The sequence below is a fragment of the Panthera pardus genome, unplaced genomic scaffold (genome assembly GCF_024362965.1).
Source record: "Panthera pardus isolate Hobbes unplaced genomic scaffold, ASM2436296v1 HiC_scaffold_19, whole genome shotgun sequence".
NCBI classification, from domain to species: domain Eukaryota; kingdom Metazoa; phylum Chordata; class Mammalia; order Carnivora; family Felidae; genus Panthera; species Panthera pardus.
Window position 1 is genome coordinate 25634050 of NW_026526754.1, and position 27637 is coordinate 25661686.

The 27637-nt window shown below is 56.8% G+C and overlaps 2 protein-coding genes and 1 non-coding gene across 5 annotated transcripts in view; all 3 read left to right on the forward strand.

The window, feature by feature from the left end:
- The window catches only part of SPG7 (SPG7 matrix AAA peptidase subunit, paraplegin), a 32008-nt gene extending 18403 nt beyond the window's left edge, over window positions 1-13605 (forward strand). For 2 of the 3 annotated variants that reach the window (XM_019412923.2, XM_019412922.2), the window contains 8 exons: window positions 5061-5185; window positions 5911-6013; window positions 6700-6810; window positions 8605-8720; window positions 10213-10369; window positions 10796-10962; window positions 11534-11611; window positions 13199-13605. In XM_019412923.2, coding sequence (XP_019268468.1) covers window positions 5061-5185; window positions 5911-6013; window positions 6700-6810; window positions 8605-8720; window positions 10213-10369; window positions 10796-10962; window positions 11534-11611; window positions 13199-13399 — 1058 coding nt within the window. In that variant the 3' untranslated portion in view covers window positions 13400-13605. Of the gene's footprint in view, window positions 1-5060; window positions 5186-5910; window positions 6014-6699; window positions 6811-8604; window positions 8721-10212; window positions 10370-10795; window positions 10963-11460; window positions 11612-13198 lie in introns of all 3 variants that reach the window. The other variant, XR_002070932.2, reaches the window with a different exon arrangement.
- A 4992-nt stretch (window positions 13606-18597) lies between these two features.
- On the forward strand, window positions 18598-20992 carry RPL13 (ribosomal protein L13). Its single transcript, XM_019412924.2, has 6 exons — window positions 18598-18729; window positions 18939-19059; window positions 19207-19348; window positions 19547-19720; window positions 20124-20180; window positions 20815-20992. Exons 2-6 carry the CDS (start codon window positions 18956-18958, stop codon window positions 20971-20973), a joined length of 636 nt encoding a protein of 211 aa, XP_019268469.1. The 5' UTR covers window positions 18598-18729; window positions 18939-18955; the 3' UTR covers window positions 20974-20992.
- LOC128778224 (small nucleolar RNA MBII-202) lies at window positions 19399-19476 on the forward strand. The gene has a single exon (XR_008423638.1). It is a non-coding gene; the product is annotated as a small nucleolar RNA MBII-202 (small nucleolar RNA).
- Window positions 20993-27637: the final 6645 nt, after the last annotated feature.

Here is a 27637-nt window from a genome sequence, read left to right on the forward strand (position 1 = left end):
CAGTAAAATACACGTGGCATTTACCTTTTTATTTTTTTTTTAACTTTTTTTAACGTTTATTATTTTTGAGAGAGAGCGAGTGGGGAGGGGCAGACAGAGAGGGAGACACAGAATCTGAAACAGGCTCCAGGCTCTGAGCTGTCAGCACAGAGCCCGACGTGGGGCTTGAACTCACGAACCGTGAGATCATGACCTGAGCCGAAGTCGGACACTTAACCGACTGAGCCACCCAGACACCCCAAAATTTACCATTTTAACCATTTATTAGTGTTATTCTGTCTGTTGTGCAACCACCATCTATCTCTAGAACCTTCTTATCTTCCCTGACTGGAACTCTGTCCCCATTAAACACCAGCCTCCCAGCCCTTGGCAGCCATGCCACTTTGTGTCTCCACGGGTCTGAGTCTTCTTGGACCCTCCTGTGGGTGATTCCTACTGCTGTTTGTCCTTCTGTGACTCACCCAGTGTGATGTCCTCCGGCTTCCGCCATGCTGTGGGGCGAGGGCTTAATTTTTTTTTCTTTTATGTTTATTTACTTTGGGAGAGAGCAGGTGGGGGAAGGGCAGAGAGAGAGAATCCCAAGCAGAGCCTAGCATGGGGCTTGAACTCATGAACCGCGAGATCATGACCTGAGCTAAAATCAAGAGTCAGATGCTTAACTGACTGAGCCACCCAGGTGTCCCTTTATGTATTTATTTCATTTATTATTACTTTAAAAATTTTTTATGTATTTATTTTTAAGTAGATTGCACACCCAACATCGGACTGAGATCAAGAGTCATGCACTTCACTGACTGAGCCAGCCAGGCACCCCCTGGTTGTCTTTGTAATCGAATCACAAGTGTCTCTCTCTTTTCCTCCTTCCCTCATGCTCTGTCTCTGTCTCTCTCTCTCTCAAAAATAAACATTAAAAAAAAATTTTTTTTAAAAAGGGGCGGCTGGGCAGCTCAGTCCGTTGAGTGTCTGACTTCGACTCAGGTCATGATATTGTGGTTCATGAGGTTCAAGCCCCGCGTCCGGCTCTGTGCTGACAGCTCAGAGCCTGGAGCCTGCTTCCGATTCTATGTCTCCCTCGCTCTCTGCCCCTCTCCCACTCACGCACGCGCACCTTCTCTCTCTCAAAAATAAACATTTAAAAAAAAAAAAGAATGACCGACATCTGTGATATCGAGTGGACAAGGGAGAACTGGCCATTGGAAGTCATCAGATGACCAGGTGGCCGTCCAAACTTAAAGTGCCCTCTAGTCCCCGTTTCCCCTCCGGCTCCTGCAGATGCCCATCGAGCACTAGATCCCTGGGTGAGAAGGTGCTGTGGGCGTGCATGCCTGCCCCCGCTTCTTCAGGCTGGTTTTCTGACCTGTGCAGTGTGGAGAGAGTGTGTGACCCCCCCTGTGACTCTGTGGCCCGTGTGCCACAGCTCATCATTGCAGGTGAGATGAAGGCACTCAGAGGTGAAGGCCCCCACATGCCTCCCACTGGGCCCACGGGAGGCCCACATAGGCCTTCCTGCTTATATCGGTGTTTGCACTTGAAGGCTGAGCCCACGTTTTGGGGCAGACCCGAGCCCACCAGGAAGCATTTACCAAACGGTGGCTTCCTCTGAGCCCAACCTCTGTGCTGCCGTGAATAGGGCTGCTTCCGCTCCAGGCCCACGAGCGCCCAGGAGCCCTGACTGAAGCCCCTTGTTGGGCTGGGCCAGCGGTGAACGGGTCCTTTTGTGTGCGGACACAGTGCGCATTCTTCGCCCTTCACATGAGTCTGAGGGGTCTGTGTCAGTCCTCCCGGAGGGGCGGTGCTTGCTCATTGAGCCGCAGGGCACGGAGCAGACACTGTGCCGGTCGTGGGAAAGGCTCACCAGGAAGGGACTGCCCGCCCCCCCACTCATGAGTCAGGGAGAGGTGGCCCTACCGGAGGGCCAGGCCTCAGGGGACAGGCACCTGCGCGGAGCGTGCTGGGGTCAGCGTGACTTGGTACCTGTGTACGGCTGATCAGCAGAAAGAGGGCTCTGCGCTGAGTGCCCCTTCCCCGTGCCTTCACCGGAGCTACTGTGTTAGCAAGAGTGTGTGGGGACGTGAGCTGCGTTCTCACGTGGAGTCAGAAAGTCCTAGCCACCATCCACATGGCCTTTTCCGTTTTAGTTTACTTTAATCTGTTTTTGAGAAAGCTTGGGTTGGGGAGGAGCAGACAGGGAGAATCCCAGGCAGGCTCTACACCGTGAGTGCGGAGCTGGACGCGGGGCTCGAACACCCGAACTCGGAGGTCACGCCCTGAGCCGAAGTTGGGTGCCCCGCCCACTGAGTCGCCTGGGCGCACCCCCACCCCCACCCCTTGGCCCGTGGACGTCTGTTTGCCCCAGCTCCATTTGCTGAAAAGGCTGAACTGCTTTTGTGCTCTGCCAGCGCTTAGCGGGGTCTGTAGAGTCTGGCCTCCTGGCCCGCGGAGGTCTTCTGCAGGCCCGCGCCTCCGCCACGCCGCGGGGCCCCCCGCACGCACCACGCGGCACAGACTCCTGCGGGGTGGCACCTCGCACCGTGTTCCCCTCGACCGATGGGGCTGCGGCTGCCGTGCTCCGTTTGCTTTTTCATGTAAGGTTTCGAACGCGCTCGTCCACACCCGCCAAACCCTTTTGTGAGAGTTGGGTGGGAACACACCTCCTAGGACAGCCAGAGCGGAGACGCGCGGCGCGCCGGGGTGGGGGGCGCACCGACGGCTGGGACGAGTCTGCGAGCGAGCCCGCACGACCCTCGCTGGAGTACAGCAGCCGGAAGCGTGAGCCGACCCACTCTCGGCCAGCCGCTCTGGGAGACAGAACCGAACTCACACCTCCCCTCTGGCCCGGCGCTCACGCGCCTGCCTGCGGCCCCAAGAAAGGTCCGCTTACGTGTGGCAGCTGGAAACTCCCCGCATGCAGCTTCTAAACCGAGCCTGCGTGTCCTTGCCGTGGTTACCGTGAAGCAAAGGAAAGAAACTGAGTGCTCACACACCGCCATTCGGATGGATCCCGAGGGAATTCTGCTGAGCAGAAAGGGCCAGCGTCAAGCGGCTGCAGGTTGTACGAGAACACTTACGCAAGACTGTCAAAGTGACAGAATCCCAGAGAAGAGAACAGACTGGTGGTGGGGTGGCCGTGGAGCAGGCCTGCGTACCGCGGGGACGTGGAGAGAGGCGGGCAGGGGGGCCGCGTGCAGGGGACCTGCAGAGAAGAAAGCTCCTGGCCGAGTGCGTTAGTCGAGGCGGTGAGAAGGCTCTGCCCTGCACGGCCAGCTTGCTGGCTCTGAGCGACCCTCGAAAGGACTTCTCTGTACCAAGCTGCACCTGTGTATCTGTAACTAGGTCAAAATGCAGAGTTTGTAGAGCAATCCGTCCAGCCCCGGGGGCTATACCCTCTATGTGATCGTGACCCCAGTGACGCAGGGTGCCTGGCCCGAGTGAGAGGGGCTGGCTCTGTGGGGAGGTGGAGCTGAGACCCGCCAGCAGAGCTCTGAGCGCTCCTGCAGCTCGTGCTGGGGCTGGCTGGCACCGCTTGCGCCCCTGCCCCGCCGCTGCTCTTCCGCAGCCATCACTCCCACCGTCGTCCATGTGTCTTCAGTTATGTGACTTCAGAATTCCGTGTCCATGGCCTTCGGGAATCCTGGCAGGGCCCTCTCTCCAGTCAGCCTCTTGTTTGCCGGGTCACAGGTTGACTTCTCCTAACACCACGGTGCAGGCAGATCGAACACAGGGGCACACGCTGCATGTGCTGGCTGGTGCTGGCTGGTTTCCGGGTTCTTTTCAGAAGTCACGGTTATGTGCTGCACTCTCCCCTGACACAGAAATGTCAAGTAAGCATCCTGGCTGGTCGCCTTCCATGGAGAATGCACACATACAGGGTTCTCGAGGATTTCCTTGGGAGGTGGGTGTGGTTTGGGCATCCTAGTGGCTGCTTCTCGGTGACTCAGGGGTCGTCAGTTCCTTGGTACGGTGGGTCCCAGGCCCGTGCACTCGGCCAGGCCTCTCACTGCTGTCCTGCAGAGTGGAGTCAGTGACAGTCGGCTGGGAGATGGCAGTGCCTAACACTCGGGCCATAATTCTGCAACCGTTCTTTTAAATTTCACTTAAGACAGGTAGTTTTAAGTTATATTTGTCAGTGTCAACTTACCAAGATTTTTTTTTTACTAGCAAAAGATCAGGATATCTTCATTTTACTTATTGTTTAAGTGGGCTCTACGCCCAACGTGGGCTTTGAACTCAAGACCCTGAGATCAAGAGTTGCTCTATTGCTCTGTTGACCGAGTCAACCAGGCGCCTCCGGCATTTTTAACTCTATTCCGGAACTTGTCAAGCATACATCAGAGCAGAGAGAGATGTGCGGCAAACCTCCACGTCGCAGGCCAGCCCTGTTCCAGCCACCCCGCTCCGTTCCTCTCCTCGGGTGGGTTATTTTAAAGCAAATCCAAATTTCTGAATCTTACGTGTTCTAAATCTTCTATGCTCTGAACGTAGTTCTTTACATCCAGAGAGATGCCACAGTATCATTGTAATGCGTAATTTACAAACACAGAACACTCAGGTATCCAGTCAGGCTCAGATTCGCCCCACTGCTCCTTAGGCGCACTTCTGCAGTGGCTTTATTCAAATTGGGTCCAGTCTGGTTCTCCTACAGATCTGGGCCATCGGTGGAACTTTCTGTCTGCACTTGTTTTTAAATTCCTGTGAGAAAGCTAGGGCCTAAACGCAGGCTACACACCAGCATTAGGGACAAAATGTCCCAGACGTCTTGCTGCAGTGGCTCTGGCCCACAGCCAGTGCACTGAAGGAGCGTGGGGACAGTGTCCCCTCGTTCCCCAGGCCTGCTGGGCAGTTCTCTAAAAACGAGGTCCCCCCCAGGCGCTGTCTGGATGGCAGTGCAGTTCTGGTCTGTGGTTCAGCCTGGGGGAGACGGGTGAATTCTTGCTCTGTGGGGATTTTGATCCTCATTCAGAACAACGTACGTGTTCCTTTCTTGCGGACCCCAGGGGGAAATCAGTCCCACCCTGTGTCCTGACAGGGGAGCTCTACCTGAACGGCTATCATCCCTCCAGGAATGGGCACCACGGACCATGTCATTGTCCTGGCATCCACCAACCGAGCTGACATCTTGGACAACGCTCTGCTGAGGCCAGGCCGACTGGATCGACACGTCTTCATCGACCTTCCCACGCTGCAGGTCAGGGTGGCCGGGGGCCGGCCTTTCCTGGCCCAGCTGCGACCGCACAGTCCTGGTGCCTGTCTGTCCAGACTTTCTTTGGCTTCCCGCTCTTCCCACCGTTTTGCAGTTCATTTGGTTCACCCACATTTTCTCTTTATCCCTAAACATTGGGGCTGAGTTTTGTAGAACCTCAGGAGTCTCGTCCTGACCCCAAGTCTGCAGGCTGTCCGTGGGTTTGGAACATGAGCTGTGTTGCCCTGGGAGCAGGTGTGAGCCCTGCCGGTGTCTCAGCCCCTCCAGCCTCCTTGGGCCTCTGGAGAGACGTCCGCCCTCTGGTGGCCAGGCCTTGGTGGTGCCCCGAGGCAGCAGGAACCAGCAGGCAGTGATGGCGACCTCACATGGGTGTCACCCTGGGTCTGACACTCGAACGGCTCCTAGGCTCTAAGGAGCAGAATGGAGCTCCCCGCTGCCACTGCTTCCAGAACAGCACCTTTCCCTTTCTCTGACCGCGTAAGGAGCATTCCCATCAGGGTCTAGAAAACACAGAACGTCTACGAACCAGACGTCCTACGAAGTAAGCCCTTACTACGCGTGACCTAACCTTTCATTTTGAGATGCTGCCTGTGGCTCTCAACTGGCCTCACATATGAAGGTCGGGAGTGATGACAAAGACAGGGATCTAACAGCCAGGGGCCCCATCTGTGGGGCAGGAGTGAGCCCACACTCGTGTCCTTTCTCTGCAGGAAAGGCGGGAGATTTTTGAGCAGCACCTGAAGAGCCTGAAGCTGACCCAGGCCAGCAGCTTCTACTCCCAGCGTCTGGCAGAGCTGACGCCGGGGTTCAGTGGTACGGAAGCTGGTTCCTGCCAGTCCTAAGGGTGCAGGCCTCCCCCAAGTGCCCCACATCCCCCGCTCCGGGGTGGGGGTGAGGGTGAGGGTGAGGGTGTGCACGGGGAGCCAGACCCACAGCACTTCCCTCCCGGAGTGGTGCCAGAGCCCATGGCACTGCTCCCGCCGGCGCGGGCCTTCAGGGCGTACCGTGCGCGTGCGCGTGCCCGCCAGGGGGCGCTCCTGCCTTCCGGGCTCTGCACACCGCTCTCGGGGGCCCCCTCCTGGGCTCGGGCTGTGTGCCATTGATGAGTAGAATCAGATCACAAATCAGGATTATTTTCTGCATGGCCCTCATTTTAAAGGGCAATAGAAACAAAATCCCTTTTATTATAATTTTTTCCCTTTGGATTTTTTTTAATGCCCTCAACTAGAATCTTGTGGAACCTGGAAAACTAACTTCTTTCCCCTCAGTGCACGTGTGAATTGCTAGCTGGAATAAAACAGCACTTGGTGCTCTGCGTGCTGACGACAGTTGTGCAGTAAAGAGCCCGGAGGTTAGGGTTAGGCTGGAAGGCACGAGGGGGAATGCTTTGGGTCTGTCAGTAGTGTGGGTGGGGTCAGCAAAGGGCATGGGCGTCGCCTGCCCGCCTGTCTGCCAGTCGTCAGCCCCCTGCCCTCCCCCCTCACCCTCTGTGTGGACAGGTGCCGACATCGCCAATATCTGTAACGAGGCGGCGCTGCACGCTGCGCGAGAGGGCCACACGTCCGTCCACACGTTCAACTTCGAGTACGCCGTGGAACGAGTCATTGCCGGTACGAGGGACGTGTTCTCAGCAGGGCTGGGGCCCCAGGAGCAGCCAGATGGAAGGCAGGGTGGTGGGAGCCAGGTCACCTTCCACATGTGACAGAAGCAATTAGCAAACAATTATGATCGGACAAGGGAACAGTACCAAAGTTCTATTTTTACGTCAGGTTGTTACCACGAGACTTATCCTTAGTGTAAAATGCCGAGAATCTGCCAAAGAGCAGACTCTTCAAGTAGAAATATAAAAGGATCTCCCACAGCCAAGGGTGAGTGGCACGCAGCCCCGAGGTGGTCATCAGTGCCCCCAAGCTGCAGGCCACCCACCGTGGGGCTGAGGCCACGGCTGCCTGGGGACAGAGGGTCTCCCGAGATCTGAGCTCTGCTGTCCCGCCTGTCTCTGCTTCGGGGTCTCGGCAGGACAGGGGCAGGGAGGGGGTGGCTTCCGGCAGTGCTTAATGGTCACTGCTCCAAGTGGGGTCCCTGGGTTTCTGTCAGAAGAGGGACCGACACGATCTCTAGAAGTTTCCGCGGCCCTCCATGGCTTGTTCTTGAGCAGTGTTCGATCTAAGATCCTGAAAGTTTTTTAAAAAGGGAAACTATTCCTTCCAAAGGTGTATGAGAAGCACAGGCCTTGTCTGTGGAGGGGGAGCACTCAGTCATGAGTCATCCCTAGAAGGGGCTCGTCCCTGTCACCCTCCACCGGAGTTAAAGTCTGCTACAAATACCGCCAGGTGCCCATACTGCTGGTTAGGAATTGGCGTGGACAGAAGGAACTAAAGTGGCTGTTTCTTAAATGTTTTTGTTTTTTACTTTTTAATGTTTATTCTTGAGAGAAAGAGAGAGAGACAGAACACGAGCAGGGGAGGGGCAGAGAGAGAGAGGCAGACACAGAATCCGAAGCAGGTTCCGGGCTCTGAGCTGTCAGCACAGAGCCCAACGCGGGGCTCAAGCTCACAAACCGTGAGATCGCGACCTGAGCCAAAGTCTGACACTGAACTGACTGAGCCACCTGGGTGCCCCTAAAGTGGCTGTTTCTTACTACAAACTCGGTTTTACACAAGCCCCTTATTTTTACGTGGGAATTGATACGCTTGCAGTAATGGTGTGAAGGCGAGAAAGACGCCTGTCAATACGGACGACGCTGGCCCTGTGAGCAGGCACCAGAGCCCCCCGGCCTCACTCCGCGGCCTGCCTGGGCTACAGCACGTCGCGTTCAAGCCCACCCTCGTGTGTAGATGCTCACATCACCAGCTCTGGTTGAGATGATTGAGCTGCTATAGCCAGTGTGAGGAAGGATTTATAACCTTGCAGTAAATGGAGGTGACCCTCCTACCAAATACCCCAAACCCAGAGCTGATCCAGGATGCCCCAAGTGGAAACTCAGGGAGGTGTGACGGTGTGACGGGAGCAGAGGGTCACCAGGTGGGAGGCATCGGGACTGCGGCTTGCATTGCCCGTCTGGGGGGAACGGCAGCGCGCAGCCCGGAACCCGCTCGGGACCCCATCCAATCACAGCAGCCCCGCGGGCCCCCGAGCGGAGGGTGTTCCTAAAGCCTGCAGGAGCTTGACTGGCCGCTCCCGCATTCACACACGCACAAACGGGGAGCCTCCGGCATCCCCCTCACCAAATGAGCTTCACACAGTGAGGAACACAGTTCTTGGTGTTGGCTGGGGGCCGAGACGCGGGAGGGGAGCGTCCGGTGAGGACGTTGCTCTGATGACACAGGGTGGAACTCCGTGAGGCCAGGCGGAGTGCCTGGGACGCTCACCCGGGACCCTCGGACTCTCCGGCCCTCTTGCAGGGACCGCCAAAAAGAGCAAGATCCTCTCCAAGGAAGAACAGAAGGTGGTCGCGTTCCACGAGTCGGGCCACGCCTTGGTCGGCTGGCTGCTGGAGCACACGGAGGCCGTGATGAAGGTGGGCTGTCCCACGCGCGCGTGTGGCCGCGGGCGGGTCTGGGGCGTCGGCGGGCGTGAGCCCCACTGGCCCTTGGACCACGCTGGCCTCGGGAGCACCGCGTGTCCGCGCTCGAAGAGCAGGCACGGTGTGAGGTGGACAGGGGCACAGGGCAGAGGTGACCGTGCAGGGTCCCTCATCCCGGGAGGCAGAGGGCAGGACACGTGGCTCCAGCTATGGGGCGAGGCCACTGGAGAGCCACGCAACGACTCGGGGGCCCCCTCTCCTGTCTGCACCCTCAATCTCGGAATTAAGAGTTGTCAAGTTTACCACCATCTCTGAAAGCAGTAATGTAACGACTCCTAACCTTAAAAATAGGTGCGTGGGGCTCACCTTAAAGAACTACCACTCTGATAAGCATTTGGGAGTTTGACGAAAATTTATTTGTTCAAATGCCTATAGTGTAAACAACTCCTCCGGAATGGTGGATTCATGACCAGGGAACCGAGTGACCCTTCAGGAAAACGTGAAGGTGTGGGAGGCGGGTGCGGATTGAACTGTGCCCTGTGTCCGGCCTAGAGGGGGCCGGCGGGTACCGGGAGGGAGCTGCAGCGCCGAGCATCCCCGGCACCGAAGAAGGGGACACGTGGCCACTGCCAGCCGGCACGTCTGCTTACTGTCCTTGAACTTCTTTTCAGAGGTGTCAGTTGTAGCCAAGTAGATTGTTAGTCTGGTCGTGTCTGAGAGGCCTTCCCCCAGAGGGCCCGAAGTCCAGTGTTTGTGACAGACAAGTGGACGCAGCCGTCATTGAGGTGACCTGGGTCAGACTGAGGACAGTCACCAAGGGTGTGACATTTATGGGACACTAAATATTTCAGTAAGCAAGGTAAATACTTGAATGCAGTATCTCAAGAAAAATTAATGCAGAAAAATCCTGGATGAAGTAAACGTAATTTAAAATTTCCCGTTTGACGGCCAAAAGATAAATCTGTCCTCATGAGAACCACCCCCCACCCCACCCCCACCCGGCCTGGCACTCTGCCAGTTATGGATGGGATCGTCACTTAGAGCATTTTACAGTGTAATTCGCTTAAGTGTCAGACTCTCAGCTTCCTCTTCAGAGCCCCTGCGTGCCAACCTGGTGCTGCGCTGGTGGGGGAGAAAGGAAGGATGGTGTCCAGTCTTGGTGTCCCCAAGGGTTTGTGCAGTCCCATGTCCACCGCGGTGGGCGGTGACAGGAGGGCACGACGACTGGCCCGGGGTGGGGGCGGGGCAGGGTCCCGTCTCCTTGGCGCCACCCAGGAAGCCGTCTTTGCTGTGCTTTGCGTGGCGCGCCAGGACGACACCGCCCGACAGCACGCGAGCTGTTCTCCTCGGTCACAAAAGTGAGGCCGGTGCAGACTTGCTCTGACTGCTCTGAAAGCCTCCAGTTAAAGATCCGTCTTGCCCCGCCCCACCTTCGCCCTCAAAGTCCAGATCCCGCCTGCTCACTCGGCCCCCCGACACTCCGCAGGTCTCCATCGCCCCGCGGACAAACGCAGCCCTGGGCTTTGCTCAGATGCTTCCAAGAGACCAGCACCTCTTCACCAGGGAGCAGCTGTTCGAGCGGATGTGCATGGCCTTGGGTGGCCGCGTGTCGGAATCCATCTCCTTCAACAAGGTCACTTCCGGTGAGGAGCTGGCCCTGGTTCTGGTTCTGGCGTGAGGTGCTGGTTCTGGCGTTCTCAAAGTGCTTTTACACCCACCGCGCCTTCCTCGTGGGGTTGGGAGGGTGAATCCGTGGAGGAATTCGAAGGGTGGCTTACACACGTACTTCTGAATTTCGCCAAGTGTTCTCAAGCTACCGGTACAGGTGCTCGTGTTCCCAGTGACACGGGTTCAGCGTTGACAGGGGTGCTGTCAGAGCTGGACGTGTGCTGGGGAGCTGCCAGGGAAGCGAACCCAGAGGTGCACCCCACGTAGCGTTTAGAGTTTTAAGACTCTGTCCTTTAAAGAACAGTAACAGGGCACAGTTGTCCCCTGGGTCCTCTGCGGTCAGGCCCAGGCCCGTGCCCCTCTGCCAGGAGAGAAACCTCTTTCTCGGCCCCATGCTCCAGGGGCTCAGGACGACCTGAGGAAGGTCACGCGCATCGCCTACTCCATGGTGAGGCAGTTTGGCATGGCCCCAAGCATCGGGCCCGTGTCCTTTCCCGAAGCGCAGGAGGGACTCACGGGAGTTGGACGGCGTCCCTTCAGCCAGGGCCTCCAGCAGATGATGGATCACGTGAGTGCGTGCCGCCCCGTCACGGCGCAGTGGGTCAGGGAGCAGGTGTCCGAGGTGCTGGCGCTGTGCCGTCGCGTGGTCCACGTGGTGGGCTTTCCAGTCCCGACCCCTTGTGGCTCTCACGTTCTGAGCGTCTGCTCTCGGGTGAGGACTCGTGTGGCCCCTGGTGAAACTGTCCGTGAAACGCCCCGAACGACGCAGCCGGTGCCCGGCGGTCCCCACACTTGCAGGACACATGCACGCTCCCTGCGCGACCTGGCCGGGCCCACGTCCAGCCCGGTGCGCACGTGAGGTGGCCGCACGCTCCCCGGCCTCCAGGAGCTGGTGGGCGCCTGCAGCCGTGAAGGGGGAAGGGGTGGGAACAGGGGCATTCGCAGGGGATGGGGTCAGGGCAGGAAATGCCACTGGCAGCCAAGCTCTCCTGGTCCCTGTGAGCTGGAGGTTGGCTTCCTGCCCCGTGGCTCTAACGTGTGCTCTGATGCCAGAATTCTGTGCCAGAATCAGGCACAGGAGAGGTCGTGAGCATTGGTCCGCCGTCCTGCTCGTGACAGATCTGTTCGCCCATTGGCAGGAAGCCAAAGTGCTGGTAGCAAAGGCCCACAGGCACACGGAGAAGGTGCTGCGGGACAACCAGGACAAGCTGCAGGCGGTAAGGTTCTGGGCACCTGCCTGTCCTCCCCTCGGCGGGGGTGGGGGCAGGCAACCATCGCCACACGGTGCTGATGTGGCTGCCACTCCTCGAGGGACTCTTTCCAGCACACACACAGCCACAGAAAAAGCAGCCGGTCTACACTCCCCCCAGTTCAAATGAAATCTCACCTTTTTCAAAGACCACTTGGGGCATGGCAGTCTTTATTTTTCCTTTATTTATCTTTTGGGAGGGGGAGAGGCAGAGAGAGAGAGAGGGAGAGAGAATCCCAAGCAGGCTCTGTGCTGTTGGCACAGATCCCGATGGGGGGCTCAATCTCATGAACCGTGAGATCATGCCCTGAGTTGAAATCAAGAGTCGAATGCTCAACCGAGGCACCCAGGGGCCCCTATTTTAAGTCATGTCTGTGCCACACATGGGGCTTGAACTCTTGACTTTGATTTCAAGTTTAGAATAATCTTAGATTTATAGAAAAGCTGCAAATATAGCACAAGACCCTTCTACCCCATGGCCAGTTTTCTGTATCGTTAACATCTCCCCTTAACGTGGTGGGTTTTCTACGAGCTAGTGAACCAGTGTCGATACGTCATTAACTGAAGTCTGCGCTAAATTCACGTTTCCTTCATTTTTATCTAATGTCGTTTCCTGTCCCTGAACCCCACTTCACTCTTGGTTGTGATGTCTCGTTACGCTTCCCCGGGCTGTGAATTCCCGCTTGCCTGTTGGCTGCCGGCTCTGGCAGTTTTCAGAGCAGTGGCTTGGTGGGTGTGGCATGTCCCCCAGCTGGGATCTGTCTGCAGTTCTCAGTGAGGCTGGGAAGGCGGCATCTGAAGCGGGTGCCTCCCGTGTCCCTCGTAGAAGCGGGCAGCACTTTGTGGACAGGCCACGTTTCGTCACTTCCTTATTCCATTCAAATGAGGCGCTGCTCCCCCAGGCTGGGGTGCTGCCCTCACAGTGCTGCCCCTGGACCAGGGGGCTGTGGGCAGCGCAGGGACCTGCTGAGCCAGAACCCGCCATTTACCAGGCCCAGGTGCCACACGTGCGCGCTGCGGCCGCTGCTTGGCAGGACTGGGTGGGGCTCCTCCTGTGGGGGCCCCGGGTGTCCCCCCTCTGCACCATGGGGAGTGGGGCATGTTCCAGGGCTTATCAGCTCTGTCCGTCCCGAGGAAGCAGTGGCCCTGCTCAGAAGTGCCTGGGGCTCATCCCTCATGGCCGGTGCAGGCTCCCTGGGACCACGTCTAGGGAGGCAGAGGCTCCCTTGCTAGCCCCGTCCCCACGTTCCAGCTCCCACTTGTTCCCCGACGTGCAGACACACGCACCTTGTTTGCTAAAGGAAACTAAAGTGGCCCCAGAAAACAGACTTGGGAGGGAAGCAGAAAAATGACGGAGGCTGGCAGCCAGGAGGCTGCCTGTAAGGTGGAGGCGAGGGTTCTGTGCACGAGCTGCCCGCTTACACTGCTTCCCTGGGAAGCCGCCTGCCCAGGGCGTCCCGCTCCAGACGCCCCCTCCCTGCTGGGTGCTCGGCTCTCAAAAGGCTCATCTGTTTCCTTGTCTGGGGCTCACACACCACTCGCTGTGTTCCGTTAGCTGGCAAATGCCCTGTTGGAGAAGGAAGTGATAAACTACGAGGATATCGAGGCCCTCATCGGTCCGCCCCCTCACGGGCCCAAGAAGATGATCGCGCCTCAAAGGTGGAGTGAGGCCGAGAGGGAGAAGCAAGACGCCGGGGAGGAGGAGGCGCCTCAGCAGCCCCCACTTCGCGGGGAGGAGCCATCTTGGCCCAAATAGATGGGCCTCCTGGATTGTGCCTCGACTGTGCCGTGGGGACGCGGCGTCCCCTGCAGACCCAGGAAGGGAACGCCTCACTGAGTGCCCCGCCCCTGCCGTTCCTCTTTTGCCCAGACTGGTGCCCCCTCCCAGCCCTCACTGGTCTCTGAAAAGACTTCTATTTATTGACTGCCCTCCCGGTGAGAGGTAAACGTTTTTGCAGATGACTTGGCTTTGTTAGTAGATTGTTTTATCCGTGCCGGGTACAGGTGCGCATGGGGTACAGGTGGGCATATGGATCCGAACTCCCAGGCCAGTGACCCGGTGACAAGGTGGTTTTGTGTGCGAGCAGCTTGCTCCCGCCAGGAGTTCGTGCGGGGGCTGTCCCCGGCTGCTGGGACTTCATCAGAGCGCTAACAGGACCCCCGAGCCAGCTGCCGCCTGTCCTCCCTCCGGTGGGCCTGTCCTGCTGGCAAGTCCACAGGGTCAGCATCAGGGCCAGGCCCTGGGCTCTCGGGCGTTAAAATACCGCCACCTACTGCTGTGCAGACCCGGGCACCAGCCTGTCCTGCTGGCCTGGCCTCCACATGAGGGGTAAGCCCTGAGGCCTGCTGTGGCATCTGTAGTAAGTTCCAGGGGGACAGTCCATCTTGCGCCACGGGGCCAGCTCTAACCCAGACATGGGGTCACGCGTTTCAGTTTAGAATGTCAGCCCAAGATAACCAACAGAAGAGCCCTGTTGTAGGAATCTGGGGGAAAGGCCCTGGGACGCCCCCTCACCGCAGCAAGCGAGGTACACTAGGTCCCCTCGGCCCCCTCGTGCCCAGCGGTGTGCCACACGCACTCCGGTGTCCCCACCCACTGCTCTCACTGCGCCTGCCCTCCCTGCGCAGCAGTGTTCGGAGCCATGGACTGCAGGTGCTTCCTGACAGAAGGGGTAGTTCGGCCGCCCATCCCACAGTACGGCCCGAGGGATGCAGTATGTAAGCAGGTGGGGGTCACACCCGAGGGAGGGCAGCTCTGAGAGCACTGTGGCCTTTGCCCCACGTCCCCAAATTCACTTCCAAAGACGGATATGCAGTTAGGAGGGTTCTGGTCTCTTCGCCCCAGGGTGGCACCCTCCATACCCGAACCATGGACGGATGTGGTCAAGCTTATCCCCCTCCTACTTTACCGATAAATTGGCCCGTGCCTCTTTATTCTCTGGAAAATCATTTGCTGACCACAAGATACACAGAAACCAAACGTAAATGGCATGAAAGCGGCCCCTCCCTGCAGCGGAAGCAGGGGAGCCTGACTTCCTAGCACTCACTGGTGGGATGGGGGAGGTTCGCGATGCTGACTTAGAGAAGCTCAAGGCGTCTGCCGACTTTGGGCCCCCAAGTGGTCACAAGTGATGTCACCTCCGGGTCATCAGGTGCTCGAGCGCCAGAAGTCACACCTCCTCTACCATCTCAGGCGGGGACTGAGGCTGCCCCTCAGACTTCCCGTAAAGAGCCTCCTCCAACTGCATGTTGGTCTGGGGCAGCCAGACCACACGGGGCAACCGGCGTGTTCAACACCCGAGCCGCAGCCCTGACCCTCTGCCCTCCACCCGGCAGAGGGGGTATAACATGGCCTGACTGTAGCTTCTGGAACTGGCTTCACCTGAGTCAGGTATGCGAGGTCTCCTCACCAAGAAAAACATGTTTTCTTTTGTTTGTTTTTTAGTAATCTCTACTTCCAACGTGGGGCTCAAATTCACGATCTGCAGATCAAGAGTCGCACCCTCTTATGATTGAGACAGCCAGGCACCCCGAGAAAGTCACATTTTCAAAGTAAACGTGTGTTTAACACCATCAGCCTAATAACTTACATCCTTTAACGATACAAATTGTCCTCTGTAATCTACACTTGTACTTACGATTCTTTTATGTTCCCTAAAACCTTTTTGTTGCAGTGTAACAGACATACACACACACTGATGTTCGTATGTGCCGCAGGGTGATCACAATGAGCCTAGTTAACACCTGTCACCGCACAGGTATTTAATCTGATGAGAACTTTTAAGGTCATACTCTTAGCAAGTTTTAAATAAAACATTTATGATTATGACACTAATATTCTTTCCACTGCCTTTCACTGACATCAAGTATTCCTTCAGGTTTTAGGAACCTCTGTGTTAGCCTTTATCTGATTTACAGGTAGGCCACGATTCTGGAAAGCTGAGATGATGGATAGTCATGAGTTCTGTGATCAAGCAGCGAACATTAGCCTGTCCTTGCTGTTATTAGGCTACTGCTTTTCCTAACTCAACCATCAGCCCATATTCATATAACATAACATGCAAATTTTACAAAGTGCTTTGGGATATAACCTCCCCCACTTCCCCAAACACTATAAAATCACTTCCGCTATGATATTAACTTAAAAAATCAAGGGGCACCTGGGTGGCTCAGTTCAGTGTCCGACTCTTGATTTCAGCTCAAGTCATGATTTCATGGGTCACGGGATTGAGCCCCACATCATGCTCTGCTCTGAAAGTGCAGAACCTGCATGGGATTCTCTCTCTCCCTCTCTCTCCAAAATAAACATTAAAAAAAAAAAAATGACTGTGTGTCTGACAGAGTTCCAAAAACTATTGTTGACCGCCTCAGGTGGAATTTCTCTGAAGCCAACACCCACAGCACCAGCTGGAAGGCACTGGTCAGGTGCAGGTGCTGAGTGACAAGGCACTGCTGGGAGTAACTGGGGCTCCCTCTTGCAAGGAAATTCTGGGAGGCTGTGCAGGGGACACTCCAGCACCTTCAGGCATGTTTATCCAGGAATCCCTGGCTACCTTATTTATGTGCGTGCAGTTTCCAGGGGCATTAGCTGGCTCCTTCAGTGGCCCCTGCAGGCCCAAGCCCAGGGCAAGCGCTCTGGAGCAGAGATGTGGCTGTGGAATTCTGTGCCCAGGGGGACACGGCCTGTCCCTCTAGCTGATGATTTTTTAAATGCGTGGGCCAACCAAGTCTTTGTATCAGAAGGATTCCTGCTTAACACTTTAGAACAGTTCGGGGTGCCTGGGTGGCTCAGTCGGTTAGGCAGCTGACTTCGGCTCAGGTCATGATCTCGCGGTGCGTGAGTTCGAGCCCCGCGTCGGGCTCTGTGCTGATGGCTCAGAGCCTGGAGCCTGCTTCAGATTCTGTGTCTCCCCCTCTCTCAGCCCCTCCCGTGCTCATGCTCTCTCAATAATAAATTAAAATTAAAAAAAAACAAAACAAAACACAGTTTATAACAGTTCATTTTCCTCTTTCCCAACAAGAAAGTTGAGCCTGTTTCTAGCAGATTTCCTGTCAGAACCATTTTTACTTCACTATTCTGCATACTGTTCAAAGGAAGTAAGCGTGTGGAGTGTTCAAGCACGGGATCCTGGAGTCTGCATCGGGCATAGTGTGCGCAGCAGACCGAGGACCTTGAATTACAACCTCGCTTTCTTACTGCCAACTTGATTCTGATCAGTGTTTCTAGTTTCTGACCTCCAGCCCCCAACCGGTGACCCACGGCAGCACCTCAACCATGAGCGGCTACAGCTCGGGTCAAGATGTGGCTCGGGGCACATGAACTGCACGGGTCTGGGGTCCGGAAAGAGAAACCGGGGATGGGGACAGGAGTGTGCTTGAGACTCAAAAGAACGCGGTATCTGAGCACGACGACCCACCGAAAGGGGTCTGAGAAAGACCAGGGAGGCGCGGGCTGACATTTGACAGACTACATTCAAGGAAAATCCGCACGGGCCAAGGCAAGTATGTATTTGGCAGATGTTTCCGCAATGTCCCTCTGCTGAAGTTATGGGGGGTCCACGTTCCAGTTCCACCAGAAAGAAGGGACTTGTGAGGCAGATGACAATCCCTCTCACGGTTTCCGTGAGGACTGATGGAGGGATCACTTGCTCTCTTCTCTCCCACACTGGCTCCCAGCACGTCACACGGAAGCGGAGCTGTGTGACATCCGTGACAGCCAGTACATCCACTCACCCTGTACTGGACACCGCACGACGTGCTGGGGTCTAACACACACTCCCCTCCCACTTCACAGAAGGGAAAAATTCAAACGATGCCCAACGTCTCACAACTAGTACAAAGGTGCCCAAGCAACTCCAGCCACTTTCCTACTGACTCGCCAGTGACTCTCAGTTGAGCCCATCTGTTCGTGAAAGTGGCAGACCACATTTTAAACGTTACCTGAACGTCACAGGTAGATGCCATTCCCAAGTTCGTGAGAAGTACTTTCAGCCTCTCCTGTGCTGACAACAGTCACAAAGTGGGGCTAACACAGTCCTTGGCTCCTAACTGAGCACCCAGAGCTAGGGTCTGGACTTTCCGTGCAGGCTCAGTGCATTCGTCTCAAGAGGCTGCAGGTGCTTCATAAATGACACATGTTCTCTGTCTTTTCTACCTGTTCCGTGTCCCTGGCCAAACCCTGTAATTCCTCAATGAATCTCAACCTGATACTTCTAACACCCAAGCGTGTCTCAATAGGGCAGAAAACTGTATCGGCACCCTATTTACTCAGTGAAGCACACAGGCCTCCACGTTTCTCATTCTGCGTCATAAAATTCTTCGAGTGTTAAGTTTTGTTAGGAAGAAGCTTAGCGTTTGGGGGAGGGTGGGAAAGAAGGAGAGTTACCAGGCTGCAAAGGCTCACGGAAAGGTACAGGGTGTTGGCGGTTTCCTAGACTCACCCTGGAGAACGGGAGACGCGCAGGGCACAGGTCACGGAGCTATGTCGGGCTATTTATCGAATACATGTTTTCCATGACGCCCGTCTCTGCAGGGTCTGCAGTCCGTCACCCGGATTCTTACCCCCCCTCTGCCCGACTCGGGGAAGGTACAGCGCTCGTGGCGTGCGGCGTGAAAACGCATGCGAAGTACTTACGCTCCGGTTAGAGCACTCAACAAGTGTCACTTCTGGGTACACAAAGAAGCACAAATGTTTCAACAGGCTGGGGAGGCACAAAGACGGACGCGGAGGCGAGGCTTTAGGGTTAGGGGCACGTACCGAGTCCCGTGACGTGCAGGAGCGGGAAAGACTCGGCACCCAAACGGCCGCTGCTCTCCTCTGGCCTGGCCGTTCCTCCTTGAGGGCCGCGGAGTCCCGCAGGACCCGCCGTCCTCCCAGCACGGCCCGGGACCCAGCCCGCGGGAAGCGGGAGGCGCCACGTCCGCCCAGGCCGCGAGGTCTGCTGGGAGAGCGTGGACGTCACTTCCGGGATCCCCGGCTCTGACTGGCCGGAACGCTTCGGCGCTTTTGATTGGCCGAGCCCAACACCATCCCAGGGTGCTTTGTGGCAGCAGTTCCTTTTCGCTGGCCGTTCTCCTCCGGAGGAGGTGAGTGTGCTCGATTCCGGCGCCTTTGGCCGCATCGGGTGGCATCCGCCGCCATCGGTGTAGGGCCGCGTCGGGCGCGGCCGCAGAGGGGCCTCGGGCCCTTGCCGCAGACGGGAGAGGGCCGTGGCTCGGGTTCTGGGGCCGGGCGGGCCGCCGCATCCTGCCGGAGCCCGGGGCCTGACTCGCTCCCCTCTCCCGCGGCTCCCCAGGCCCGTAGGCAGCAGCCATGGCGCCCAGCCGGAATGGCATGATCCTGAAGCCCCACTTCCACAAGGACTGGCAGCGGCGCGTGGCCACGTGGTTCAACCAGCCGGCGCGGAAGATCCGCAGGTGAGCCGCCGCTGCCGGGTGGGGCCGCGGGGAGCCCACGGTCAGGTGCGCTTGAACCCCTTGGCCCGGTGAGCGCGCGGCCGTCGGGAGCGTGCGTCGGGGCCGGGCCGGGGGCCAGCTGACCGCCGCCCGCCTCTGTCCGCCCAGACGCAAGGCCCGGCAAGCCAAGGCACGCCGCATCGCCCCGCGCCCCGCGTCCGGACCCATCCGGCCCATCGTCAGGTGCCCCACGGTGCGGTATCACACCAAAGTGCGAGCCGGCCGGGGCTTCAGCCTGGAGGAGCTGCGGGTGAGTGCGCCGGGAGGCGCGGGAGGCTCTGCTTGGCGGCCCCCGGTCCATGATGACATTCTCCGGAATCGCTGCACCTCCTTGATGAGAGCGCATTTGAACCCTTTTCCATCTGACGGCCGGGCACCCGGGTGGGGGCGCGGCGAGCGGAGGCCCCGGGGTGGAGGTCCTGCATCCGTGTCTGTCTGGGGGGGGCAGGTGGCTGGCATCCACAAGAAGGTGGCGCGGACCATCGGGATCTCCGTGGATCCGAGACGGCGGAACAAGTCCACGGAGTCCCTGCAGGCCAACGTGCAGCGGCTGAAGGAGTACCGCTCCAAGCTGCTCCTGTTCCCGCGGAGGCCGGCGGCCCCCAAGAAGGGGGACAGCTCGGTGAGTGCGTCCTCCCCGCCGGGTCAGGGTAATCTCTGCGTCCCCGCGGATACAGGGACGCGTGTGGGTGGAGAAGGGCAGAGTTCCTGGCGTTTCCCTAGTTGTGCAGAGCGCCCGGAGCCCGGCTTTCCCATCTGGGTCGCGGTCAGAGCTGTTGGCTGGAGGCCGGGGGTTTAGGGGTTCATCTTGTTTGCTTTGTAAGTTGGCTCACGTACAAACGCTCCCCCGGCGTCCCCGTGTCTCTGCTCCACGGAACGGGGGTTCGGTGACTTGTCACCCAGGCCTATGTGTGTGCACCCGTAGGTGGGGTCGCCCAGCAAGCGGGGCTGTTGTCCAGGGTTAGAAGCTTGCAGCCTTTGGGGACTTGAGGTGAGCCCGGGTGACTCTTGTCCTTAACCAACAGGCCGAGGAACTCAAGCTGGCCACGCAGCTGACAGGACCGGTCATGCCCATACGGAATGTAAGTGGGCTTTGGGGGGTGAAGCAGTGAGTTTTCGGGGCGGAGATTGGGTTGAAGGGTGGCAGCCAGGGCCTGTGTCAATATTTATGGGTTTGTGAAGAAGAAACCTTTTTTGACTTTGGGAGCAACACCCTTCACTCTTAACAGATGGGCTCCTTGAGGGAGGGCCTTGTCTTCATCTTTGGGGACTCATTTGTTGCACCTCCTTCGGGTTTTTTTTGGTTTTTTTTTTTTTGTTTTTTTGGTTTTTTTTGTCCCTCTCTTTGCTATTTGAAAGGCCAGGCCACAGGTACTTGCACATTTGGTGATCCAGGACGTGACTGGGCCCTTGACTTTCTCTGCCAGGGAGGTGGGCCCGGGCCTCCCTCGGTCCATGTTCTCTGTTGTTGACGGTGACACAATGTCTGTCTCAGCACATCGTCCCCCAACGGTTGTTCGCACAGTTCAGGGGGTCGCTTCTGCCTCTGCTGTGTGTTTGGCGGGGGCATTAAAGTCTGTCTTGGTGTCAGCGTGGCCTTTCAGCAGTCGATGGGCAGACAGCGTGCACCTCCACGGTCTCTGCTGTCATCATATGCTGGGTTTTGTCTCCGGCCTCACTGCATGCAAGGGTTTTGACTCCTGTGCTCCGTTGCAGGTCTACAAGAAAGAGAAAGCCAGAGTCATTACCGAGGAGGAGAAGAACTTCAAGGCGTTTGCCAGTCTTCGCATGGCCCGTGCCCATGCCCGGCTGTTTGGCATCCGGGCCAAAAGGGCCAAAGAAGCTGCAGAACAGGATGTGGAAAAGAAAAAATAAAGCGCCGTTGGCAACTTGAGATATTTGAGGTCTCCGTGTGACGGCGGTCTCCCGTGAGGGGTGGGGCAAGGACGTGGGGATGTGTGCCCTTGCTGAGGAGACCTGGCAGGGGGTGACAGCATCTTTGCGGGGCAGTCCAAAGACCGAACTGCTTTTTTTTAGTTTCAGAGAGTAGATCCCAAGCAGGCTCTGCGTTCTCAGTGTGGGGCCTGACACAGGCTCAAACTCCTAAACTTTGGTACTTTTTTTTGCAGAGGTGTTACAACGGTTCATTGGCTTCATTGTTAACGAGTATTTGCCAGTTACTTGAGTGTTTCAGGGGTCAGACCCTTCCTGGGTCTGTCTGCATTTCTGTGCCCAGTAGCAGCCCCTTCACCCACATTTGCAAGGCATCCAAGCTTTGGTGCAGAAAGCTGGCCTTTGTCCATCCTGAACACACGTTCGGGCTACTGAGCCTGTGTGGCGGCCAAGCGTGCCCTCATGGGCAGGCGGCACTGTCCCCGGACCCTTTGTGACAGCATGATGCCCGAGTTCCTTTGAAACCAGAGCTTGGTTTCTCTACGGGTGGGTACTGAGGTCCAGCCCTGAGCTGGTCCCTCGTCCCAGCAGGGCCCACTCTGGGGACTGGCACTCAGCAAGTTTTGCTTCAATGCTCCAGCCCTGTGGGTATAGGCGTCCACAAGCCAAGAGAGGTGTGTGTTTCTGTGCCCGGCACCTGTGCTGCCACCTGAGTGTGTTTGGAACCAGATTCCAGATAGGTTTTCATCCAACAGATGATTTGGAAGGCACTTTACTCCACACCTGAAGTAAATTTGTAAGGGGCTGACCTCCATGCTCCTGCACTTGGAGATCCTGTGCCAGGGAAGGGTCAGCTGACGGGTGGGAATTTGAGGCCAAGCTGTGTCCTGGACCATCCTGTGAAGGGGGGATATCCTGGTGGCACGGTTTCCACAGCATTTGTGCAGAGAACCCAGTAAGGAGTGGGATTAAGCTACCTGACCGCAGGTGGCTCTGCGCTTGGGCCGGACCCCAGGCCTCCAGGAAAGTGCACGGCCGTGGCCTCCACCACCCCAGCACCTGTGATCCAACCTTTGGAGTAAGGGGAAGAGACCTTTGCATGGCCTTCAGTCACCTCTGGACATACCCTGTCCCCCTTTTGGCATTGTGATATCAGAATGAAGGGCCTTTCCTGCCTTCAGGAGCCCCTGGGACAGGCTGGACACCTGAGAAGCTTGGGGTAGGGGACCCGCACGCTAGGACCCTGTTCACTGGGTTCTCTGCAGCAGCCCTCTGGTTCTGTCACAGTTCTGGGTCACCTGAACTAAGCAGCTTCCAAGGGTCACTTAGCGCAGTGCCACGAACTTTTGGTGAGCGGGACCGGCCCCACCTCTGCAGGTAAGCTACCTGAGCCGTCTGGTAAAGCCAGGCAGGAAGTAAGCCGGATCCTAGGACTTGGGGCTCCTGAACCCCACCAAACGGGCTTCTGAAGGTGCCGGGCCCAGCTGGTTCTCCCCCCTGCTTGATGCGCTAAACTCCCTGACCTGCAGTTGTGAGGACTTCTTTCCTCTGCAGTCTGGAATGCTCTTGGTGGGGTCGTAGATTTTTACATCACCCAGGACTTGGGTGAGTCTGGTACCAGAAGTGATTATGGATTGGACAGCCCAGCTGGTGTCCACTCTGAGCTGTGGCCGTGTCTGGGGAGGAGGGGGCCCCGGTGCAGCCTTTCCCAAGGCTGAAGAAGGATCCCTGCGAGGTGGAGCTGGGAGCCTGGAGGGCAGGCGGTGCCAACCAGCCTGGAAAGCCTAAGTTCTTTTTTTTTTTAATTTTTTTTTTTTTTAACGTTTATTTATTTTTGAGACAGAGCATGAACGGGGGAGGGTCAGAGAGAGGGAGACACAGAATCTGAAACAGGCTCCAGCCTCTGAGCTGTCAGCACAAAGCCCGATGCGGGGCTCGAACTCACAGACTGCGAGATCATGACCTGAGCCGAAGTCGGCCGCTCAACCAACTGAGCCACCCAGGCACCCCCGGAAAGCCCAAGTTCTGCTGGACTGGTGGTGGAACCCTGATGCCTGTGACCCGGGAGCTGGGGAACGACCGGGTGAGAGTGAGCTCATGCGCGTGGTAGGCACTGCAAGGAGGCTGGGAGGACTTCCCCCGCGACTGGTCCCTGTGTGTCCGTCGGCTCCAAGGCAGCCCTCGCCACGGCCAGGGTGACGGGGTCCTCTGTCAACTGGCCGTCCCCTGGCATTCCGGCTCCTGGAGGGTTTCGCCTGGAGTGTGTGCGGAACTGCCCGGGACAGATGGCTCCTCACTCGGCTGTGTGTCTGGTGGGGCGGCAGAGGCGTGAGGCCACAGAGCAACAAGAAAACGGGGCCTCCGTCCTCTCTCTGGTGAGCAACTGAATCTTTCCGGCAAGCGCGGCCTCTGACGAGGTGCCCCAGAGCAGAGAACCGGCTGTGCTGTGCCCTCCCCCGTGTGTGGTTTTAGCCGCTGTGTGTGGTCATCTGATGCGCAGCGTAGGAAACCAACCCTGTACGGGGCAGATTCCTTCACCCCTTTCTACACCCGGGTAACGTTCCACCAGCTGGTGCGCTCCGGGACACCCGAGCGGGGGTCTGACGCGGAGTTCGGCTCGTCAGGCCGGTCGTGTGTGGGGTGCAAGTGCGTTTTGAGGTCAGATTCCCAAAGTGGGTTCACGGGTGTCACTAGCTATGGCCATGGCGGCCCACAGGGGTGCCTGGGCTCCTGCCACCCACCAGATGGCCCGTGTCACACGTGTACCTCTTTGCCAGTTTTCGGATAAGCATTGTTCTGATAGAAGTTGCAAAGGTGGGGCGCCTGGGTGGCGCAGTCGGTTAAGCGTCCGACTTCAGCCAGGTCACGATCTCGCGGTCCGTGAGTTCGAGCCCCGCGTCAGGCTCTGGGCTGATGGCTCGGAGCCTGGAGCCTGTTTCCGATTCTGTGTCTCCCTCTCTGCCCCTCCCCGTTCATGCTCTGTCTCTCTCTGTCCCAAAAAATAAATAAAAAACGTTGAAAAAAAAATTTTTTTTTTAAATAAAAAAAAAAGAAGTTGCAAAGGTTTTTTTCTCAAAGTATTACTTGTTTTCTTTATTTTTTAAGCAGTTTTTGTTTCTTGTTTTTTGTTTTTTACTTATTTATGAGAGACAAAGAGCGTGCATGAGCAGGGGAGGGGCAGAGAGAGAGAGGGGAACAGAGGGTCCTAAGAGGGCTCTGCGCTGACAGCAGCGAGCCTGAGGCGGGACTCAAAGTCACGAGCTGTGAGGTCATGACCTGAGCTGAGGTCAGACGCTTAACTGACACCCAGGCACCCTATCCTGTAGTTGCTTTGTTAAAATATCTACAATTATGGTGTTTTTATTTTATTTTAGTATTATTTTTTTCAATATTGGTATTTTTTTAAGGAAGAATTAAGATTAACACTAATTTCCACTTGCTTGAAACTGTTGTAATTTAGGGGAAAAACTACAGTTGTTTTAGGTTATTTAGGCTTTTTGCCACTTAACTCCGTTCAAGCCAGAGAGTTGAAGGAGCTAAGTGCACGTGCAAAGGGCTCCGGGTTCTTTTCTCTACTTTTTTTGTGTCTCACACATTACTTTTTATTTACAGATACTTATATTCATCATGTTTTCTTTTATTGTTTCTGGATGTTCGCTTTTTTTTCTTTTCTAAGTTACAGAAAATATGCTCTTTGTTAAAAAAAAAAAAAATCCAGAAAAGAGAAGAGAATAAACCGAAGTGAAGGGTCCCCTGAATCACCCCCACCCTCCAAGCACCTAGAACAGCTTCTGCATCTACCCAGAGTGGTTTCCGTGAAGTTATATTCTGGTATAGACAGCTGGCCCCTTTGTTTTCATAAGAGCAAATGGCGGGGGTGCCCAGCTGGCACAGCTGGAAGAGCGTGCCACCCTTGACCTCGAGGTTTGTGTGTTCAAGCCCCACACTGGGTGCAAAGATCACTTAAATATTTTTTTGACAGCAAATGGAGTCACGCTGTGTGCACTGCTCCATATCATTCCAGCTCACCCACGTCTCTCCCTTCACTCCTGTGCCTGTAGAGGACCCCTGAAGGGGTTTGATTTAAGCAGGCCTCTATAGGTGAGGAGCCCTGGAATGCTGCTGTTAACTTGCACTTCTTTATTATTTGTGAGGCTGAGCCTCTTCTCATATTTGCTGGCAAATTATCTTTTTGTGTGTGTGTGTGGTTCCTCTGTTACATTCTTTGTCCATTTTTCTATTGTGATGTCTTTTTCTTGAGTTGTAGCAGCTCTTTGCGTATTAAGGAAATCTGCCTTCTGTCATATGTTGACGATTTTTCTTCTAGTTTATTCTTTTCCTTTTGAGTCTTGCTTATATCTTTTTTTTTTTTTTTTTTTTTTTAAGTCATTGCTACACTCAACGTGGGGCTCTTACGACCTTGTGATCAAGTCTTGGGTGCTCTACCAACTGAGCCAGCCAGGCTCCCTGAGCCTTGTATGTTGACTATGGTCTGGAGGGGGGACGGAGCGCTGTCTTTTAGGAGACAGTCTGGCCTCTGTAGTAGACACGGCTTATTCTTTTTTTTTGGCTTTTCAGCATTAGAACTCACGTTGGGAGCTTCTTTGAGTCCCGTGAGAAGCAGAACCCGCCTCTTTTGTAGGAGCTGAAGGCACCTACTCTCTGCCCTGCTTCCTGGCCCGCTTCCTGGTCACATGACCAGGCTCCACACTTCGCAGACTGGTCCCCTGTCCCCGGCCAGGGCACATCCTTGGTGATGCAACCTCACCGTCCTCTCCGTGGTCTTGGGGTGCCCCCCCACCAATCCCAGGGCTTCCCCAGTGTTTGGCTCCCTCAGCTGGAACCTGTTTCCAGTTGCTTGGAACTAGACCAGACATACTGAGCACGCGGACCCGGGTCTGGCTCTGGGCCTGCCTGGCACTGACCATCCAGGAGGCTTTCACTCGACATGCACCGAGTGCCGACCACAGACGGGGCACCGCGGTAGGGGAGGGAATCAGGCTGCAGGATGTAAGCAGAGCCCGATGATGGGGTGGGCACTGGGCAGCAGATCGTTGGAGGGGCCGGGGAGGGTGGAAAGTAAGGTGGAGGAAATTATTGAAGGACACGGAGATGAAGGGGGAACAGGCATTCATTCGGCACCTACTGTGTGCCAGGCGTCGCCCGGCTGCAGGGACTATGTGTATCTGCCTTGTCTTTGTGGGGTTTTCATTCTGAAGGATCCCCAGACACAGGCTCTGGCAGGCCCACTCTGTCCGCTTCCTGCAGTGTTCTGGGCACACGTCTGTCACGGGTCAGTGGCGGGACGGTCAGAGCCCTCTGCCATCAGGTGCCTGCGGCTCCTCGACCCCACCCCCCCTCCAGTGTGTCTTCTCCACGTGGTCCTGGGGCGGAGCAGGAAGTGCACAGCACGTGTTGAGCGCCCCCTGCAGGCCAGGCCCTGGGGCTGCCACTGTGAGTGAGCCACAAGACCCCTCTTCACAGGTAAACCGGAACAGAAAGTGGAAGCACAGGGTGGGGCAGCTGCCTTGGCTCCAGAGAGGAAGACCGGCCACCTGGTGCCAGGCTGCAGGGGGACAGGTGGCCCGGGGCCTACAGAAGGGCCGTCAGCAGGAAGGGAAGGCTGGCCTTGCAGAGTCTTCTCCAGACCTACCCTTCCCGGAGGGGGTCCGAGTGCACCCCCCCCCCCCAAACCTGGGACATCCACCTTCTCACGGCTGCTCCTCCAGAGCGCTAAGGTCCGGGGCACATGAGAGGGGTCTTGGTGACAGGCACCTGATCGCTGCCAGAAGGCCATATGGGGCTTTGGGAAAGGTGTGTGTGAGCCCTGGCTCCCCACTCTCCCCTGCAGAGCCTTAGCTGGGGCCCCTCGTTTTCAAGCCTCAGTTTCCACAGCTGCAGAGGGACCCTGATTCCAGAGTGCTGGGGGACAGACAGAAAATGGCATAGCTCCTGCCCTTCTGGAAACTTCCCCAGAAAGGGGGATGCTTTCTAGGGAGGAGGAGGCAAAACTGGGTCACTGATGAAAGGTCTGGGGATGGAGGCAGTGTCAAAGCACCACCCGGGCGGCTCTTACCGAGAATATCATCAAAAGCCCCGGATGAGTCAGGTGAGAAGAAAACCAGGACGTCCGTCAGTCGGAGATGCCAGCCCCGTGGACGCTGCACCTGCCTGCCGCCCTGACCCACACCACCGTCACCCCCCCCCCCCGGGGACCCTGTGGGCAGCTGTGTCCTGTGGTCTGCCTGTTCCGGCCCTGGTCCTGTGGTCCCCGCCAGCTGACGTCCATGTCCTGGTCTGATACCGTCCCTGAAGTGTGTAGCTGGACCCAGCAGCTTGCTACTACTTGAACAGAGCGCAAGTGGAGGGCACCAGGCTGAGACAAGGTTACCGTGGCTCCTTGTGGCTCCTGTGTCAACCACCTCCCTCCCCCTCGGATAACTAGCCCTGGGGAAGCAGGCCGCTGGGGTCCCCAGGGCAAGCCCCGAGCACGGGAGGCCTCCTAGGTCAGGGGAACCCAAGGAAGGGACAGCTGGTTCTGGATCACCTCTGGCCTGTGGCCCTGGCCTTGGCAGGCGCTCTATACCCTCGCAGTCGGTTGTGACCTCCCAGGGGGTGAGGGAACAGCAAAGCCCCTGAGACACAC

Bases quoted from the DNA above. Each gene is read 5' to 3' on its own strand.
- RPL13 (XM_019412924.2), top strand. From the start codon at position 18,956: ATGGCGCCCAGCCGGAATGGCATGATCCTGAAGCCCCACTTCCACAAG. The intron at 19,060-19,206 runs GTGAGCCGCCGC...CTGTCCGCCCAG, and splicing joins CCGGCGCGGAAGATCCGCAG to ACGCAAGGCCCGGCAAGCCA. The intron at 19,721-20,123 runs GTGAGTGCGTCC...CTTAACCAACAG, and splicing joins CCAAGAAGGGGGACAGCTCG to GCCGAGGAACTCAAGCTGGC.